This window comes from Sapajus apella, unplaced genomic scaffold (genome assembly GCF_009761245.1).
Source record: "Sapajus apella isolate SASKATOON/1434 unplaced genomic scaffold, GSC_monkey_1.0 scaffold36, whole genome shotgun sequence".
Taxonomy (NCBI): Eukaryota; Metazoa; Chordata; class Mammalia; order Primates; family Cebidae; genus Sapajus; species Sapajus apella.
This window is the reverse complement of record NW_022436976.1, coordinates 23,337,236-23,353,716: the sequence shown is the minus strand read 5'-3', so window position 1 is coordinate 23,353,716 and position 16,481 is coordinate 23,337,236. Positions and strand designations below refer to the sequence as shown.

At 35.5% G+C, this 16,481-nt stretch overlaps 1 protein-coding gene across 12 annotated transcripts in view; it reads right to left on the bottom strand.

The window, feature by feature from the left end:
- DOCK7 (dedicator of cytokinesis 7) overlaps positions 1-16,481 on the bottom strand; it is a 231,082-nt gene that overhangs the window by 194,930 nt on the left and 19,671 nt on the right. For all 12 annotated transcript variants that reach the window (XM_032296788.1, XM_032296789.1, XM_032296790.1 and 9 more), the window contains exons 2-5: positions 14,023-14,128; positions 5,154-5,329; positions 4,898-4,966; positions 87-216 (exon numbers count right to left, since the gene is read on the bottom strand). In XM_032296788.1, the coding sequence (XP_032152679.1) occupies positions 87-216; positions 4,898-4,966; positions 5,154-5,329; positions 14,023-14,128 (481 nt within the window). The remainder of the gene's footprint in view (positions 1-86; positions 217-4,897; positions 4,967-5,153; positions 5,330-14,022; positions 14,129-16,481) is intronic.

The window sequence follows — 16,481 nt, the reverse complement described above, 5'->3', positions numbered from 1 at the left end:
AACATTAAATATGAATATATTAATTAACAAATAAATTAACTATTTTAAAATAACTTCTTATAGTTATTTAAGAATAAAAGTATTACTTGGTCATCCTGGTAGTTGTTGCCATCTGGAGCTTCATCAGATTCAAAGACCTGTTTTGGTAAACCTTTTTGCCTTTCTTTCTGTTTATCTAACGTATTGGGATTAAATCCTGTTCCCAATTTATGATATCTATTAAAGAAAAAAAGTTAAATAAATATCAACTATAAAACTCTGGAATTTTTTCACTTTTTGGGCATCATTATGTAAATAAGCCAAGTGTTCTCTGCATTATTCACATAATAAGAATCTATTCTAGCAATTTAAGTTAAAGAAAATTTCCATTCTGTGTTCCTTAACATAACTAAGGAGTATGAGTTTCCAAAAGCAAATATATTTTCCTTCTTTCCATGACAATCATGTGTATACAAATTAAGCTGCCCTTCCAATTCAAAGAATTGGTCAGTAAAAAGAAAACCTGGGAAGCTAATAACCAGGGTTAAAGAATAAAATGAGAAAATAGAAAATACACATTGAATTAAGAATAACATAAAATAGGGCCAGGCGCGGTGGCTCACACCTGTAATCCCAGCACTTTGGGAGGCTGAGGCGGGTGGATCACAAGGTCAAGAGATCAAGACCATCCTGGTCAACATGGTGAAACCCCGTCTCTACTAAAAATACAAAAAATAAGCTGGGCATGGTAGCGCGTGCCTGTAATCCCAGCTACTCAGGAGGCTGAGGCAATAGAATTGCTGGAACCCAGGAGGCGGAGGTTGCAGTGAGCCGAGATCACACCACTGCACTCCAGCCTGGGTAACAGAGTAAGACTCCATCTCAAAAAAAAAAAAAAAAAAAAAAAGTTATATACATATATGTATACAAAGTACTGAATCTTAAAATTTCAAATAGCCAAGAAATTTTTTGCTACATCTCATTGTCTATAAAAGATCTTAACTTAAAGCCACAGACTTGTAAAATGAAAAACAGCAAAATCTACACCATCACTGTGTACATATGCATATTACTTAATTAACATTACATATATACACACAGTTAGCTAAAAACAACTCTTAAATTAGTGGACCCTTCTTTCTTAACAATCCAGTAACAACCTAATACCCAAGAACATCAAATATAAGCTGATCAAAGAGCAATTATCGTTCAGGATTCAACACTGAAGGAGTATTTTAGTTGAAGCAAAACAATAATGTTCACAAGAAGATGGTATGGTTCTTGCTATCACCCAATTCATGAGATAGTAAAGAATCACATTTGACATCAATTACTCACATCCAGTCTTGTTGCTAAAGCTATAAAAATAGCAATTACATGGTATTAACCATTACAGCATAATCACAAAAGAAAGTATTTTTCTCTGAAAGAACTAAAGACACTTAATATAGTATAACATGAAAGCTATTACTTAGAAGCAGATATCTTAATTTTCAATGGAATGTTTCAAATGCCTTAATTTGTAAAGCTCCACACGTAAGCTGCTCTGATAAATCAGAATGCTATTGAAATATATCCTAAAAAATTGACAATATGAAATTCAAGGAAGCAAAGAATGATTCATGATTCATGGTCAATACTCTCTTCTATATTATCATCCTGTCCTCTAGTCAGTCGCTATGATAAGGCTCTAATAATTACTCATCCAGCCACACACACATCACCATTTTTCTGACTCGTTTCTTGGCATTATCACTCTCACTTACTGTTCCAGCCACACTGTCCTCTTTACTGTCTGTTCCTTGAACATTCCTAGCATGCTTTCAATATGAAGCCTTTGTGTGTATTGCTCTTCCCTCTGCCTAATAACATTCTTCCCCCAGATATTCACAGGGCTCACTTCCTTCAGGTCTCTACTCAAAATCACCTATCAGTAAGGCTTCCTCTGATTAATTATATAAAACAAAAGGCTGAGCATGGTGCCTCACATCTGTAATCCCAACACTTGGGGAGGGTGAGGTAGAAGGATGGCTTGAGGCCAGGAATTTAAGGTTACGATGCAGTATGACTGTCCTACTGCACTCTAGCGAAGGCAACAGAGACCTTGTCCCAAGTAAATAACTAAATAGAAACCAAAACAAATTATAAAATAGAAATATTTGTCCCTCTTCTTGGCCCTCTCTATCCACTTCACCCTACGTTTTTCTCCACTTGACTCGCCTAGATCATTATCTGTTCCATATTTATCTGTTAGTTTATTGTCTATTGACAATCTCATCTCCCACTAGAATATGGGAAGAGAGTTGGTTTTGTTCACTGCTGTATCATCAGTCTTCAGTATAGTGCCTGGTACATATGAGTTTCTCAATAAACATTTACTGAACAAATAAATAAGTGAAGTACTTTCATGCCCCTTTACCATTCTGTGCTAAATCATGGAAGAATTTTGTGGCTTCATCTTACAGCTATTTCACTTTTCAGCAACATCCATACCGCCATTAAGCCCATCTGCTGAGTTTGTAAGATTTCTTCACTAATCAAAATTTTAATTTCCAAAGATAGCTAATTGATTTTTATATGGTTAAAATATCCTTTCACCATTCTCATGTACATAAGTATACTCATTACACTTAAAGGTCTTACTCTGTGTTCTATTAACTATTTCCTAAATTATTAGTACTTTTCTTTGTAGTTGGATAACTCTCTTTCAAGTGTATTGGCTTAAATCAAATACTTGGCAATTTTGGGTTCTATCTTAATTTTTTAATTTGTATCCCCCTCAGCTGTCTTAAACTACTGTATCTGCTTATCCCAGCCGATATCCAGTGGTTGTGGGGAAAGGGCAGATCACGCCACCAGGCAAAGTCTGCCAGTACCTAGTCTTCTGGGTATGAGGATTCCTTCTTCCTCCAAGGTGTGCTCACCCTGGGCACTAACCTATTAGCCTAAGCCTCCACAATTACTGTTCCAAAAAAAAAAAAAAAAAGCAGATATCTCTGCTGCCACTGTGCACACATGGCAGAAGAGGTTTCAAAGTAACCGCATGTCCAATATTTACCAAGTCTCCCTTTCCACTGCCTGTGTTTACTGGTTCTGAGCTTAAGGCACTGCTGAAGCTCTTGTATATATCTTCTTAGATTATTCAGGACTACAGTTTTCTTTTACACTCCAATCACATCTACCTTTTTTCTTTCAGAGATACCTCATAACTTCTAGTTCACCAAAAGTACTCCCTTTAGTCTTCCACTTACTAGTGCATATAATGTACAATATCTAGTGTAACAGAAAAAAATAAGAGCTTTAGAATCTGATGCTCCTATGTTCCAATCCTGATTACCTTATTTATTGGTTTGTAGGCTCTCAAAGAAGTTACTTAACTACTCTGAGCCTGAGCTACCTTATCTGTTAAAACCTTAAATGAGATGAGTGCAAAGTGCCCAGTAAAATGCCCAGAACATAATAAACCCATAAATGTTAATTCCCTTATCCTCTTGCCTAAACCAAGGTTAACAACCCTATGCTTAGAATTAAGTAGGAGATTTCCACAATTCTGAGGTCAATATATTTTACAACTAACCTTTTTATTAAGATTTCTGATTATAGGTTTCTAACATATATGCTCAGAGGTAAAGACTTTTGAATTATCTGACAGAGGAACAGTATTCTTCAGTAATGTCTAAAATCTGGCTAGCAAAATACTTATCAAAATTGTAAGTTCATAAAAACAGCTCTTCTATATAAAGGGCAGCAGACTGTGCTTTTATTAGGTCACACTGAAACTAAAAAGCATGTCAGCATTATCCCCTAGAGTGATATTTAGCACTATGTTAAGCTTAGTGAAATAAGACAGCAGCCATGAGGGCAAAACAATAAGCAATGGATATATCACTCTTGGTAGTGCTATTTTGCATAGATTATTTCATGTGTAAAACTATAATGTCATAATAGAATTCTCCACTACTTCAATCAAATCTGCTTTAGAAAAATAATGTTAAGAAGCTTCGGTATGAAGACCCTTCTCCATTATGCAAATTAGCAAAGGATTATTGTATAACTTAATTTTATTACTTTTATTGTACTTCTTTTATTTTTTGAGATGGAGTCTCGCTCTGCTGCCCAGGCTGGAGTGCAGTGGGGCCATCTTGGCTCACTGCAACCTCCGCCTCCCAGGTTCAAGTGATTCTTCTGCCTCAGCCTCCCAAGTAGCTGGGATTACAGGCACGTACCACCACGTGCAGCTAATTTTTGTATTTTCAGTAGGGTTTCACCATACTGGCAAGGCTGGTCTCGAACTCCTGATCTCAGGTGATCCGCCTACCTCAGCCTCCCAAAGTGCTGGGATTACAGGTGTGAGCCACCACGCCCAGCCTGGACCTCTTAATATGACTTATTATTCCACAGTTTATTAGGAAAATAAATTTTGGCTAGAATAAAACATTACTTTTTACAAATATTTACCTGATTGGATGTAGAGGTCAAAGACCTATAAATATTAGCTAGAAACAGCAGAGGCCTTTTAAATAGCTTGGTCTGTAAAATGGCCTATTAATTTTAGCTTAGCTATTTAAGTTTCAGTAAACTGCATTCTTTTTGAGACATACAAATTATTCATTAATATCCACCCATTATTTCCTAAAAGAATTAGGCTACAAAATCATTATTATACACTGTTAGTTCTTAATGATTTGTAATAATATAAAAATACTATTTTCCCATGAATTATATTTTATAAAGAAAGTAAGTAAAAGTAACTGCATAATTCCTAAGGAGTAAATATCTATATACAAAGATTCTTCTTTTGTTTCTTCAGCTATTTTGTTTAAATAAATTTTCATGTCTCATAATTAACACAATCTGCCTTAATCCATTTACAAATCTTACTCAGCATTTGTAATGTTGTAATAAATATATAACTTACTTTCTGATGACAATTGCCCAGTCTTCTGTATAACTTCTTATACAGTCTCTAACATGTGGATCCATTTCACTATTTTAAAAAAGAACATATATTTACAACTTAGACAGGATAGCAATGATGTTCATTAATTTTGTTGCTACAATTTTTCAAGTAACAGGAAATGATGATGCTATAAGAAACAGGCTCTAAATAAAATAATGAAAGGTAGCCTTTCTATAGTTACTATAAAGCCAAAAACAGGTTAATGTCTCCTTACCTTTCTTCAGGTACCGCTGAAACAAGAGTTCTGCAGTCCCGAGGACTATAAACAACTTCAATATCATCTGGAGGAAATTCAATCAAATCCCGTAAAGGCCCAGAATCCACAGCCAAAGGATGAGTAATGAGGTAATCTTCCAAATCCACTGGATCTACTGCTTCAGTAAGGGGCACCTTTTTAAAACAGTGGGATAAGAGACGGGTAGAAAATAAGAGGCAAATGTAAGGATTTTAAAACTTAAGGCAAACAACTTATTATTTTTTTAAATATAATAAGCTTTTAATCTAGTTCTTTATAAAATTTTAACAGATATTCAACCAGATACACTAAAGAAAACACAAAGTGTTAGCTTTCTTACATTCCTTGATGTTTTGGGTCATACTCTCTTTAACAACCTTGCTGACACTTTACCCATAACTCTCACATAAATACAGTAGTAAGAATTAACAGTTTTATTCTACGTTATAGTTTACAAAGCACTCACTGGAAGGATTCTTTTTGCTTTTTTATATCCTTAGATACATTTTTTTTTAAAAAGTAAGTTGCTACATTTCTAAACAGTGCTCTTACTTTACTTCTTGTTTTAGTTGATTATCCTAGTAAAAACATATAAGCAGACTGAGGTAGGTTTAAAAAATGGCCCTCTAAAAATTCTCCATATCCTAACACATCGGCCCTGTACATGTTACCTTGTATGGAAGAAAATAAATAAATAAAATTTAAAAACAGTCTTTGCAGATGTTATTAAGGATCTTAAAACAGGGGTATTATCCTGGATTATCCAGGTGGTTTCTAAATGCAATCAAATATATCCTCATGAGGAGACAGAGGGAGATTTAGGCTATACACAGAGAGAAAAAAGTTGTATAAAGATGGAAAAAGAGAGAGATTTGAACATTCTGGCCTTAAAAATAGAGGTGATGTGACCACAAGTCAAGGAATGCCAAAGCCATCAGAATTTGGAAGAGGCAAGGAACTGATACTTCACTAGAACATTCAAAGAAAGCACAGCCCTGCCAAAATCTTATTTTAGTCCAGTGATACTGATTTCAGACTTCTGGCCTCTAGCACTGTGAGAGAAAAAATTTCTTTTGTTTTAAGCCACCCAGTTTGTAGTACTTTGTTACAGTAGCCATAGGAAAGGAATACTCAGGCCCTATTAAAACTATCCCTAAGCAATAATAAAAGACTGGTAGCATTCTTTAGCCAAGTTTTTAATAAGATACTTCTTAATAAAATACCATACTTTCTATCTAGTTCAAGAAAGAAAAAATATACTGACAAACCTATGAAGGATATATAACAAACATACAGTTGTAGAAGAATGAAAATAAGAACATGTTATTTCTCAGGATATTCATCTGGAATGAAAACACTGAAATCTGTCTCTGTGCAGGTATACACTATTAAATAGAAGGTGCTTTAATCTATGCTTCTTTGGACTGAATTTTTTTTTTTTTTTTTGAGTCAGGGTCTTCCTCTGTCACCCAGGCTGGAAGTGCAGTAGTGCAATTTCAGTGCACTGCAACCTTTGCTTCCTGGGCTCAAGGGATTCTCCCACCTCAGTCTCCCAAGTAGCTGGGATTACAGGTGTGAGCCACCATGCCTGGCTAATCTTTTTTTTTTTTTTTTTTGGTAGAGACAGGGTCTCACCATGTTGCCGAGGCTAATCTTGAACTCCTGAGCTAAGCAGTCTGCCTGCCTCGGCTTCTCAAAGTGCTGGGATTACAGGCATGAGCCACGGTGCCCAGCCTACACTGAACATTTTAAAGATATTGAGTAAAATAATAAATAACACATCTTAAACACTCAAAAGATGGTAGTTATTTATCATTATCAGTATATGCTATCTCATTTAAACCTCCCTCAAACCCTGTAAGTTAGATATAATTACTATTTCAATTCTACAGATAAAGGTGTTTGTGCTCAAAAAGGTTAACACCTGAAAATAGCCACAAAACAGTAGGGCAAAAATTTGAAACGGGGTTTTCAAGCTCTAAAATTTTTTCTACAATTTTTTCTCATAAACATTCTATCTCACCTATCCTATTAAATACAAATTACGCTATGATGTTTTTAACAGAGAAAAAGAAAATAATCCAACAGGAAAAGAAAAATCTTCTTTAACCGTTGTTACTAGAACTGGACATCCATATTTAAAAAATAAATCCCAATCTTTGTATCACAACATATACAAAAATTAAATTGAGATGGATCACAGACACATACATACTAAAAGTATAAAGCTACTTGAAGAAAACATAGCAGAATGTCTTTATAGTTTGGGAGTAGGCCAAGTTTTCTCAGACATGAAAAAAGAATGATCATAGAAGAAAAATTGGATTCATTAAAAGACACTGTTAAGAAAACGATTAGGAGTTTGAGACCAGCCTGGCCAACATGGTGAAACCTCATCTCTACTAAAAATACAAACAACAACAAAAAAATTAGCCGAATGTGGTGGCAGACACCTGCAAACCCAGCTACTCTGGAGGCTGAGGCAGGAAAAATGCTTGAACCTAGGAGGTGGAGTTTACAGCTAGCTGAGATTGTTCCATTGCACTCCAGCCTGGGCAACAACAGTGAGACTCCATCTCAAAAAAAAAAAAAAAAAAAAAAAAAAAAAGAAGGAAAGAAAGAAAATGATTAACAAGCCACAATAAAATATTTACAAAGTTTATTTGATAAAGGACTAGCACTTAGAATATATAAAGAAGTCCCATATCTCAATAATTTTTTTAAAGCCATACCCTCAAATAAATGGGAAAAAATTAAGCACATAAAAAAAGTGCTTACACATCAAAAGTCACCGGGGCTACTTTCACTTCTGAGAAAATAAATAGAAGTACTTTACTCTTTCGACTAAGTATAACAGCCTAGATATTACACAGAAAACAAAAGAAGATTAAGAAAAAGGCTGACTGGCAGGGACATCAGAACCCAAGAGAAGGCATGACAGTGAGTTACTTCAAAATTTTTTTACCTTATACATTCCAGACTTAGAACTAGAAAAGCCCACAACGCACAAACACCAAGGAGCACTGGAGGGGCATGGGGGAAGGCGGACCAAGGGGTGGGGAGCCTGTTTTCTCCAGCCAAAAGATCAAGAAAGCAGCAGCCTGACAAAACAAAAAGCATTTAGACTATAACTGCTCAAAGTCCAAGTGGAGAGCTACATTTCTACCCTCACCAAGCTGTAACAAGGCATCCCAACTCTCCCCACCAGGGTAGTATCAGAGAAGTCCAAGTAGGGAGTTGGGATTTTCATATCTACTAAGCAATAATGAGTCTCTTACACCCATCATGTGCATAGAGACCACTAAGGGAATCTGTTTATCAACTCATATCAAGCAGCAACACGGCTCCTCTTTCCTTTGTCATTTGGGCAGTGTCAGAGAAGGTCTAGTGGAGAGTAAGTACTTCCACCGATGCCTAGTGTAACAAGGCCCCACACCCCTGGGTGTCAGTGGAGGCCATGTGAGGAATAGTAAGGAGCACTACAGCCCTTCCCAGCTAAATAGCGTGAGCTGTGGTCCAGTAGAAGTGGGAACTCTCCCTCCTGCTCAACAGTAAGTAACGAGGAGTCCTTCCCCTCCCTGTATACCAAAAGAAGATAAATAAGAAATCTGAACTTCTACTCCACCTGTCCAAAACAAAATAGCATCCATCTAAAACTAGGGCAGTATCAGAGGAAGCCAGCTAAAATATATTTAAATAAGACCTAGAAATTCACAACATAAAACCCAAAAGGTCTAAGTTCCAATCAAAAATCTCTCATCATACTAAAAACCAGGAAAATCTTAACTCTAATTAAAAAGACAACCTATAGATGTCGATACCAAGATAAGAGATCTTAGCATTATATGACAAAGATTTTAAAGCAAACATAAGAAAAATGATTCAACAACAATTATAAACATTCTTAAAATAAGTGAAAAACCAGTAACTCTGTAAAGAAATAAAGTCTCAGCACAGAAACAGAAGATATAAAGAAGAACTAAACGGAAATTTTAGAATTGAAAAATACAATAACCAAAATTAAAAATTCAACAGGCAAATACAATAGAATAGAGGGGACAGAGGAGGTAAAAATCAGTTACTTTAAAGAAAGAAAAAATCGAAATTATCCAATCTGAATAGCATTAAAAGAAAAACAGACTGAAAAAACTCAAAAATAAAAATAAAAAGTATCTTCAGGGACAAACTACACTAAAATATACAACATTGGCATCACCAGAGACCTGGAAAGTAAGGAAAAAGAGGGCAGAACTGAAACAGATCTGAAAAAACAATGGCTGAAAACTTCTATATTTGAAAAAAAGACACAACCCTCCAGACTTAAGAAGCTAAGCAAACCTTAAACAGGATAAAGCCAAAGAAACATGTACCATGACACAGCAACCAAATTTAGACACCCCCCCACTCAAATAAAAAAGGCTGGGCACGGTGGCTTATACCTGTAATCCTAGCACTTTGGGAGGCAGAGGCAGGCGGATGATGTAAAGTCAGGAGTTCAAGACCAGCCTGGCCAACATAATGAAATCCTGTCTCTATTAAAAATAAAAAAATTAGCTGGGCGTGGTAGTGGATGCCTATAATCCCAGATACTCAGGAGGCTGAGGCATGAGGATTGCTTGAACCCTGGAGGCGGAGATTGCAGTGAGCCGAGATCACATCACTGCACTCCATGCTGGGGGACAGAGCGAGACTCTATCTCAAAAAAAAAAAAACACACCTTGAAAGCACCTTACCTCTATAGGGAAAAATAGAGATTTTTCATCAAAAATCATGGCACTCAAAATAAAGTGGCACAACATTTTTCAAGTGCTGAAAGAAAATAACTGACTACCTGGAATTTTAGAACCTGCAAATATGGCTTGAAAAATGAAGGGGAAGGCCAGGTGCAGTAGCTCATGCCTGTAATCCCAGCACTTTGGGAGGCCAAGTCAGGTGGATCACCTGAGCTCAGGAGTTCAAGGCCAGTCTGGGAAACATGGCAAAACCTCAGCTCTACCAAAAATATACAAAAAATTGGCTGGGCATGGTAACACGCACCTGTGGTCACAGCTACTCCGATGGCTAGGGTGGGAGAATTACTTGAGCCTGGGAGGCAGAGGTTGCAGTAAGCTGAGATTGCACCACTACACTCCAACCTGGATGACAGACTGAGACCCACCACATCTCAAAAGAAAAAAAAAAAGAATGAATAGAAACCATGATATACTCTAATAAAGAAAAACTAAGAGATTCTGTCACCAGCAGATCTATTCTAAAAGAAAGGGTAAAAGAAATTTCCTAAACAAAAATGAAATAATAAAAGGTATCTAGAAGTATTACAAAGGAAAAATAAACACAGCACGAGCAAAAAATATAGATAAATACAATAGACTTTCCTTTTCCTTTTGACTTTTCTAAATTGGCCAATATGATTCTAAATGTATATAGAGAAAATGTTTAAGACAATTATATATAGGAGAGGGTAAAGGGATATAGAAATAGGTAAGGTTTCTACACTTTATGCAAACTGGTAATATATCAGCACCAGTACTGTGATAAGTTATGTATATAACACAATACCTTGGACAGACAGGTAAAAAGCTATACAAAGAGATACTCTCAACAACACTGTAAATCAAAATATAATTCTAAAAAATGTTTAGGTTACCCCAGAGAAGTAGCAAAAAGAAAACAGAGAGATGAAAAATAGAGAATAATTAAAAAATAAAACAGATTTTTAACCCTAACAGAATAATATTAAATTATAAATTTATACATTGTAAGTGTAAATGTATACAGATAAGAGATTAGCAGAATGGACTTGAAAATATGACCTAACAAAATGTGGTATTTACAAAGAGCTCACTTCAAAAAACACAACATAAGTTGATTGAAAAAGTATGGAAAAAGATATATCAGGAAACCATTAATCAAAAGAAAGCAGGAGTGGCTAAGTTAATATGGGAAAACACAGACTTCAGAACGAAGAACAGTACCAAATACAGAAAGACATTACTTGATTGTAAAATGAATGATCCACCAAGAGGATATGGCAATCTTAAATGTGTATGTACTAAATAACAGAGCTATAAATTAGGTGTAGCAAAAACTGACTGAAGAAAGTACAACTTATCACTTATATCTGCAGAAAGCAAGAAATCTCTTTTCTGCAGATTCTAGAAAATCAATAAGGATAGAGCAGAATTCAACAGCATCATCATCCAAAAGATCTAATTGACATTTATAGAACTGTTCACCCAATAACAACAGAATGTACATTCTTTACAAAGGTCCCAAAAGTATACACCAAGACAGACCATACCCTGACCCATAAAACAAACCTCAACAAATGTAAAAGAACGGAATCAGACAGAATATGTTCTCTGAGTACAATAGAATCAAACTAGAAAGCGGCAACAGAAAGGTAACAGGAAAATCTCCAAACACTTGGAAATTAAACATACTTCTAAATAATCCATGAGTTACAAAAGTCGGAAAAATTAAATGAAATACATTGAACTAAATGAAAATACAACATAAAATTTGCAAATAAGGGAAATGTAAACCAAAAATATAAGTGGGATACCACTTCACACCTATTAGAATGGCTATTACTTTTTAAATGGTTAATAACAAGTATGGACAATGATATGAAGAAATTGGAACTCTTGTGCATTGATGGTGGAAATGTAAAATGACACAGTTGCTATGAAAAACATATTGGTTGTTCCTCAAAAAGCATACAATAAACATAGAATTACTCTATGATCTAGCAATTCCACTTCTAGGTATATACCGAAAAGAACTAAAAATAGTGACCCGAAAAGATAATTGTACTATCATGTTCATAGCAACATTACTCACAATACCCAAAAGGTGGAAACAACCCCAATGTCCATCAAAATTAATAAACAAAATGTAATATATACATACAATGGAGTACTATTCAGCCTTAAATCAGCCAGGTATGGTGGCTCACATCTGTAATCTCAACGTTTCTGGGAGGCTGAAGAGGATCATTTGAGCCCAGGAGTTCAAGACTAGCCTGGGCAACATAGTGAGACCCTGTCTCAATAAAAAATAAAAAAAATTAGCCAGACATGATGGCATGTGCCTGTAGTTCCAGCTACTCAAGAGGCTGATATGGAAGGATCACTTGAGCCTGAAAGGTCAAGGCTGTAGTGAGCTACGATGGTACCACTGTACTCAGCCTGTATGATAGAGCAAGACTCTGTCTAAAAAAAAAAAAATGGAAGAAAAAAAAAAAGGAATGAAATCCTAACACAGCCTACAACCTGAATATACCTTTAAAACATTCTGCTAAGTAAAATAGGCTAGACACAAAAGGACAAATATTATATAATTCCACTTACATCAGGTACACAGAAAAGGCAAATTCATAAAGGCAGGGAAGAGAATATATTATCAGGAGTTGGGAAGAGGGGAAAATGGGAAGTTACTGTGTAATGGGTACAGGGTTTCAGTATGGGATAATGAAAAAGTTCTGGAGATAAACAGCGGTGATAGTTGTACAACACTGTAAATGTACTTAATGCCAGTGAGTTGTATACAAAAAATTGGTTAAAATGGTAAATATTATGTTATGTATATTTTGCCACTACATATGTTATGTATATAAATACAGCATATAAGTATATATTATACACATATACATTTAAAATAAAATTCAATGGTTTTTATAATTCAGTGCTTTTTGCCCAGATATTATTTCTAGGGCAGTATACAGTTCAGAATTTAAAATGTCACAAATAAATACTCAGTGAAAATAATGACAAAACCTGGGAAGTCCCTACATATGACTAATTGAATGGGTTCATGGATTCTAGGTCCTGGTGATGTGGTAGGACAAATGGAGTGAGGGTACCAGAACAAGAAGGCCTTAAAGATAGGAGGTGGTGATCAGAGAGTGGGAAGCATAAAATTGAGATTACACATGGGTTATAGTTATTCATAATGACAAAAATCTAAGGTCTGATTATAGGAATTTTGAATAGCTAAGGTGTAATTCAGGATGCAAAATAGTATCACTGGAAGAGAGGCGTTCAAAACACCAAGAGCATTTCAGAAGGATTATCTCAATGTACACTGAAATCAGCCAGAAACCCATACATTCTAAAATTTCTCCAATTAGCATGTAGTAAACTTCATATTTTCAAATTTTAGTAACATAAACATAAGTATATAATTACAAGTCAATCAAACTGTTATTTCCATTTGTTCAGTATCTGGTACCCTTTCACAGCTAAATGGAAAATGCTAATATATAACTCAACCCTATAATGCTTATTTGCATTTTTAGTTTTCCACAGCATTTCATAAAAATGACCTCTAATTTTTAAGACAAATGGAGGTATGTTTTTAATTCATATTTCTAACATAATATTAGTTTTTATCAAAACTCATTATTCTCATGCCAGCTTTTTAAATAAGGGAACATTTATGTCTCTGACACAGTACAAGGCTTATGGTAATAAATCAATAAATGTAAATTCATTTATTTTAAAGGGGACAGATAATAGTATAAACCCACATAATTATTATTTACTTCGGTGTCTATTCCTAGAATAGATTCTTAAATTTTCACCTTGAGTCTTTAAAAGTTCTAAATGTAAAATTCCAGGATTGATTAAATCCTGAAAATAAAGTTTCAGAGTTGACTAGGAAACCAGCAATTCTATAACATCCCCTAACAACCTCTCCCAACTCAGATTTCAACAAAATGAGGTAACAAGAAGTAAGATTATGAGACTAATGACGGAACCCAATTAGCTCCTATCTTTCCACTATTTTTTCATGGCCTAGTCAGTCATACACCAATAACATACTATAGTCTGAATATGTTACTTACGGTGGTGTGATGGGATATATTGCCAACAATATTAAGGTTTTTGAGCAGTTGGGGAGAACCACTGAATTGACCGGAGATCTGCTTCCTAACTTCAGCTGCCACCGTTCTATAATGAAGAAAGCAAAAACATTATACACATTATTTTTTTAAAAAGCTAAACTAGTTTAAAATAGAGGGAAGCTAAATACATTACAGATTCATTTAAAGAACAAATAAACTCAGTATATCAATAAGGCTATAAATTCATAAAACACTTTAGGAAATACTTTTCTAGCTTATAATTACATTAGAACAGCTTATAATGTTGATGTAGGGTAAAAGAGTGACAAACAACTTATATGAGGCTTTTATATAGCATTTTGGGGAACGTACTTTGGCCTATGATAGAGCTGGAACTATAGAGCTGGCTCTATAGTTGGAAGCTATAAAACAATATATCTATTAAAATGTATATACTTTAAAGTATGATAAGAATTAGGAATAAAAAAAAACTCTGGAGTATTTTCAAGCTAATGATTTAATTCAAAGCCCTGATCATCCTGGTCCCCATTAGAATTTCCAGCTGAGTATCAAGATAATCTCATTTTCCTAAAAGTATCCAGATTTAGGATATAATCTTTTTTCCTACTTCTTCTCTTCAATTCCTCCTTCCTTCTTTCATTTTCAGTAATTTCACACACATTTACTGAGCACAGTTATGAGCCAACTATACAATTAGAAATGTTTACACAAAAATAAAAGTTATTCTTTAAGGCTTAAGATACTGAATTAGCTCAACCTTTTTTATGTAGGTGACTTGAGGTACTTTACATAATATTTGTGTTTTAAAAGGCTAACTTCCTATTCATAATTGTCAAACCTTGGACGCAATCAAGCTATCCTTAAATGGGTGAGTGGATGAGCTGTGTTACAGCTATACAATGAAATATTATCCAATGATAAAAATAATTGAGTTATCAAACCATGAAAGACATAGAGGAACCTTAAAAGAATATTGCTAAGTGAAGGAAGCCAATCTGCATGATTCCCACTATCTGATATTCTGGAAAAGTCAAATCTACGGAAGACAGTAAAAAGACCAGTGGTTGCCACAGGCTGGAGTAGGGTACCAAAAAAAAAGGAATGAGTAAGTAGAAAATAGGGTGATATGGTTTGACTGTGTCCCCACCCAAATCTCATCTGGAATTATAGCTCCCATAATTCCCATGTGTTGTGGGGGGGACACAGTGCGAGATAATGGAATCATGGGGGCAGTTTCCCCCATACTGTTCTCGTGGTAGTGAACAAGTCTCACGAGATCTGATGGTTTTATGAGGGGTATCCCCTTTTGCTTGGCTCTCATTCTGTCTTGCTTGCCACCATGTAAGATGTCCCTCTGCTTCTCCTTCGTCTTCTGCCATGATTGTGAGGCCTTCCCAGCCATGTGGAGCTGTGAGTCCATTAAACCTCTTTCCTTTATAAATTACCCAGTCTCGGGTATATCTTTGTTAGCAGCATGAGAAAAAACTCATACACAAGATGTTTCGGACAATGAAACTATTCTGTATGATACTGTAATAGTGGATACATGTCATTATATATTTGTCAAAATTCATTGAATGTACAACACAGTGAACCCTGTTTAATCTATGGACTTTAGTTAATAATAATGTACATCAATATTGACTCATCAGTTATAACAAATGTACCACACTAATGCAAGATGCTAAATGGAGAAATCTGGGAGAGACGGGAGGATGTATAAGAACTTGCCATACTTTCCATTCATTTTTCTGTAAACCGAAAACTGCTCCCCCAACCAAAAAAAGTCTACTAGTTAAAAGAAAAAAGTTAATGACAAAGAAGGAAGACAAGAGCACCAAGTCACCAAAAAAGAAACAATAAGAGGTTAGAGCTGAAATCTGGAAAGGCAATGAAATCTTTGAGAGGGAAAATAGATTGAGGAGAGAGAAAGGGCAAATTATGTAATCCCCTGTGTGAAAAGACAGGAACATTCACTTCAATTTAGGGTTCCAGCTGGCTGGCAGGCTGGCTGACTGATTGACTGATTATTTAATTTAGAGGAGTCTCACTGTCACCCAGGCTGGAGTCCACTGATTGATTGATTATTTAATTTAGAAGAGTCTCACTGTCACCCAGGATGGAGTCCAGTGGTGCCATCTCAGTTCACTGCAACCTCCACCTCCCAGGATCAAGCGATTCTACTGCCTCAGCCTCCCAAGTAGCTGGAATTACAGGCATGCACCACCACACCCAGCTTTTGTTTTGTTTTGTTTTGTATTTTTAGTAGAGATAGGGTTTCGCAATGTTGGCCAGACTGGTCTCAAAGTCCTGACCTAGGGTGATCTACCCACCTTAGCCTCCCAAAGTACTGGGATTACAGGTGTGAGCCACTGTACCCGGCCTCATTCTGGCTTTTAATGAAGCCCATATAATGAGAGTTTTCATTACTATGTTTA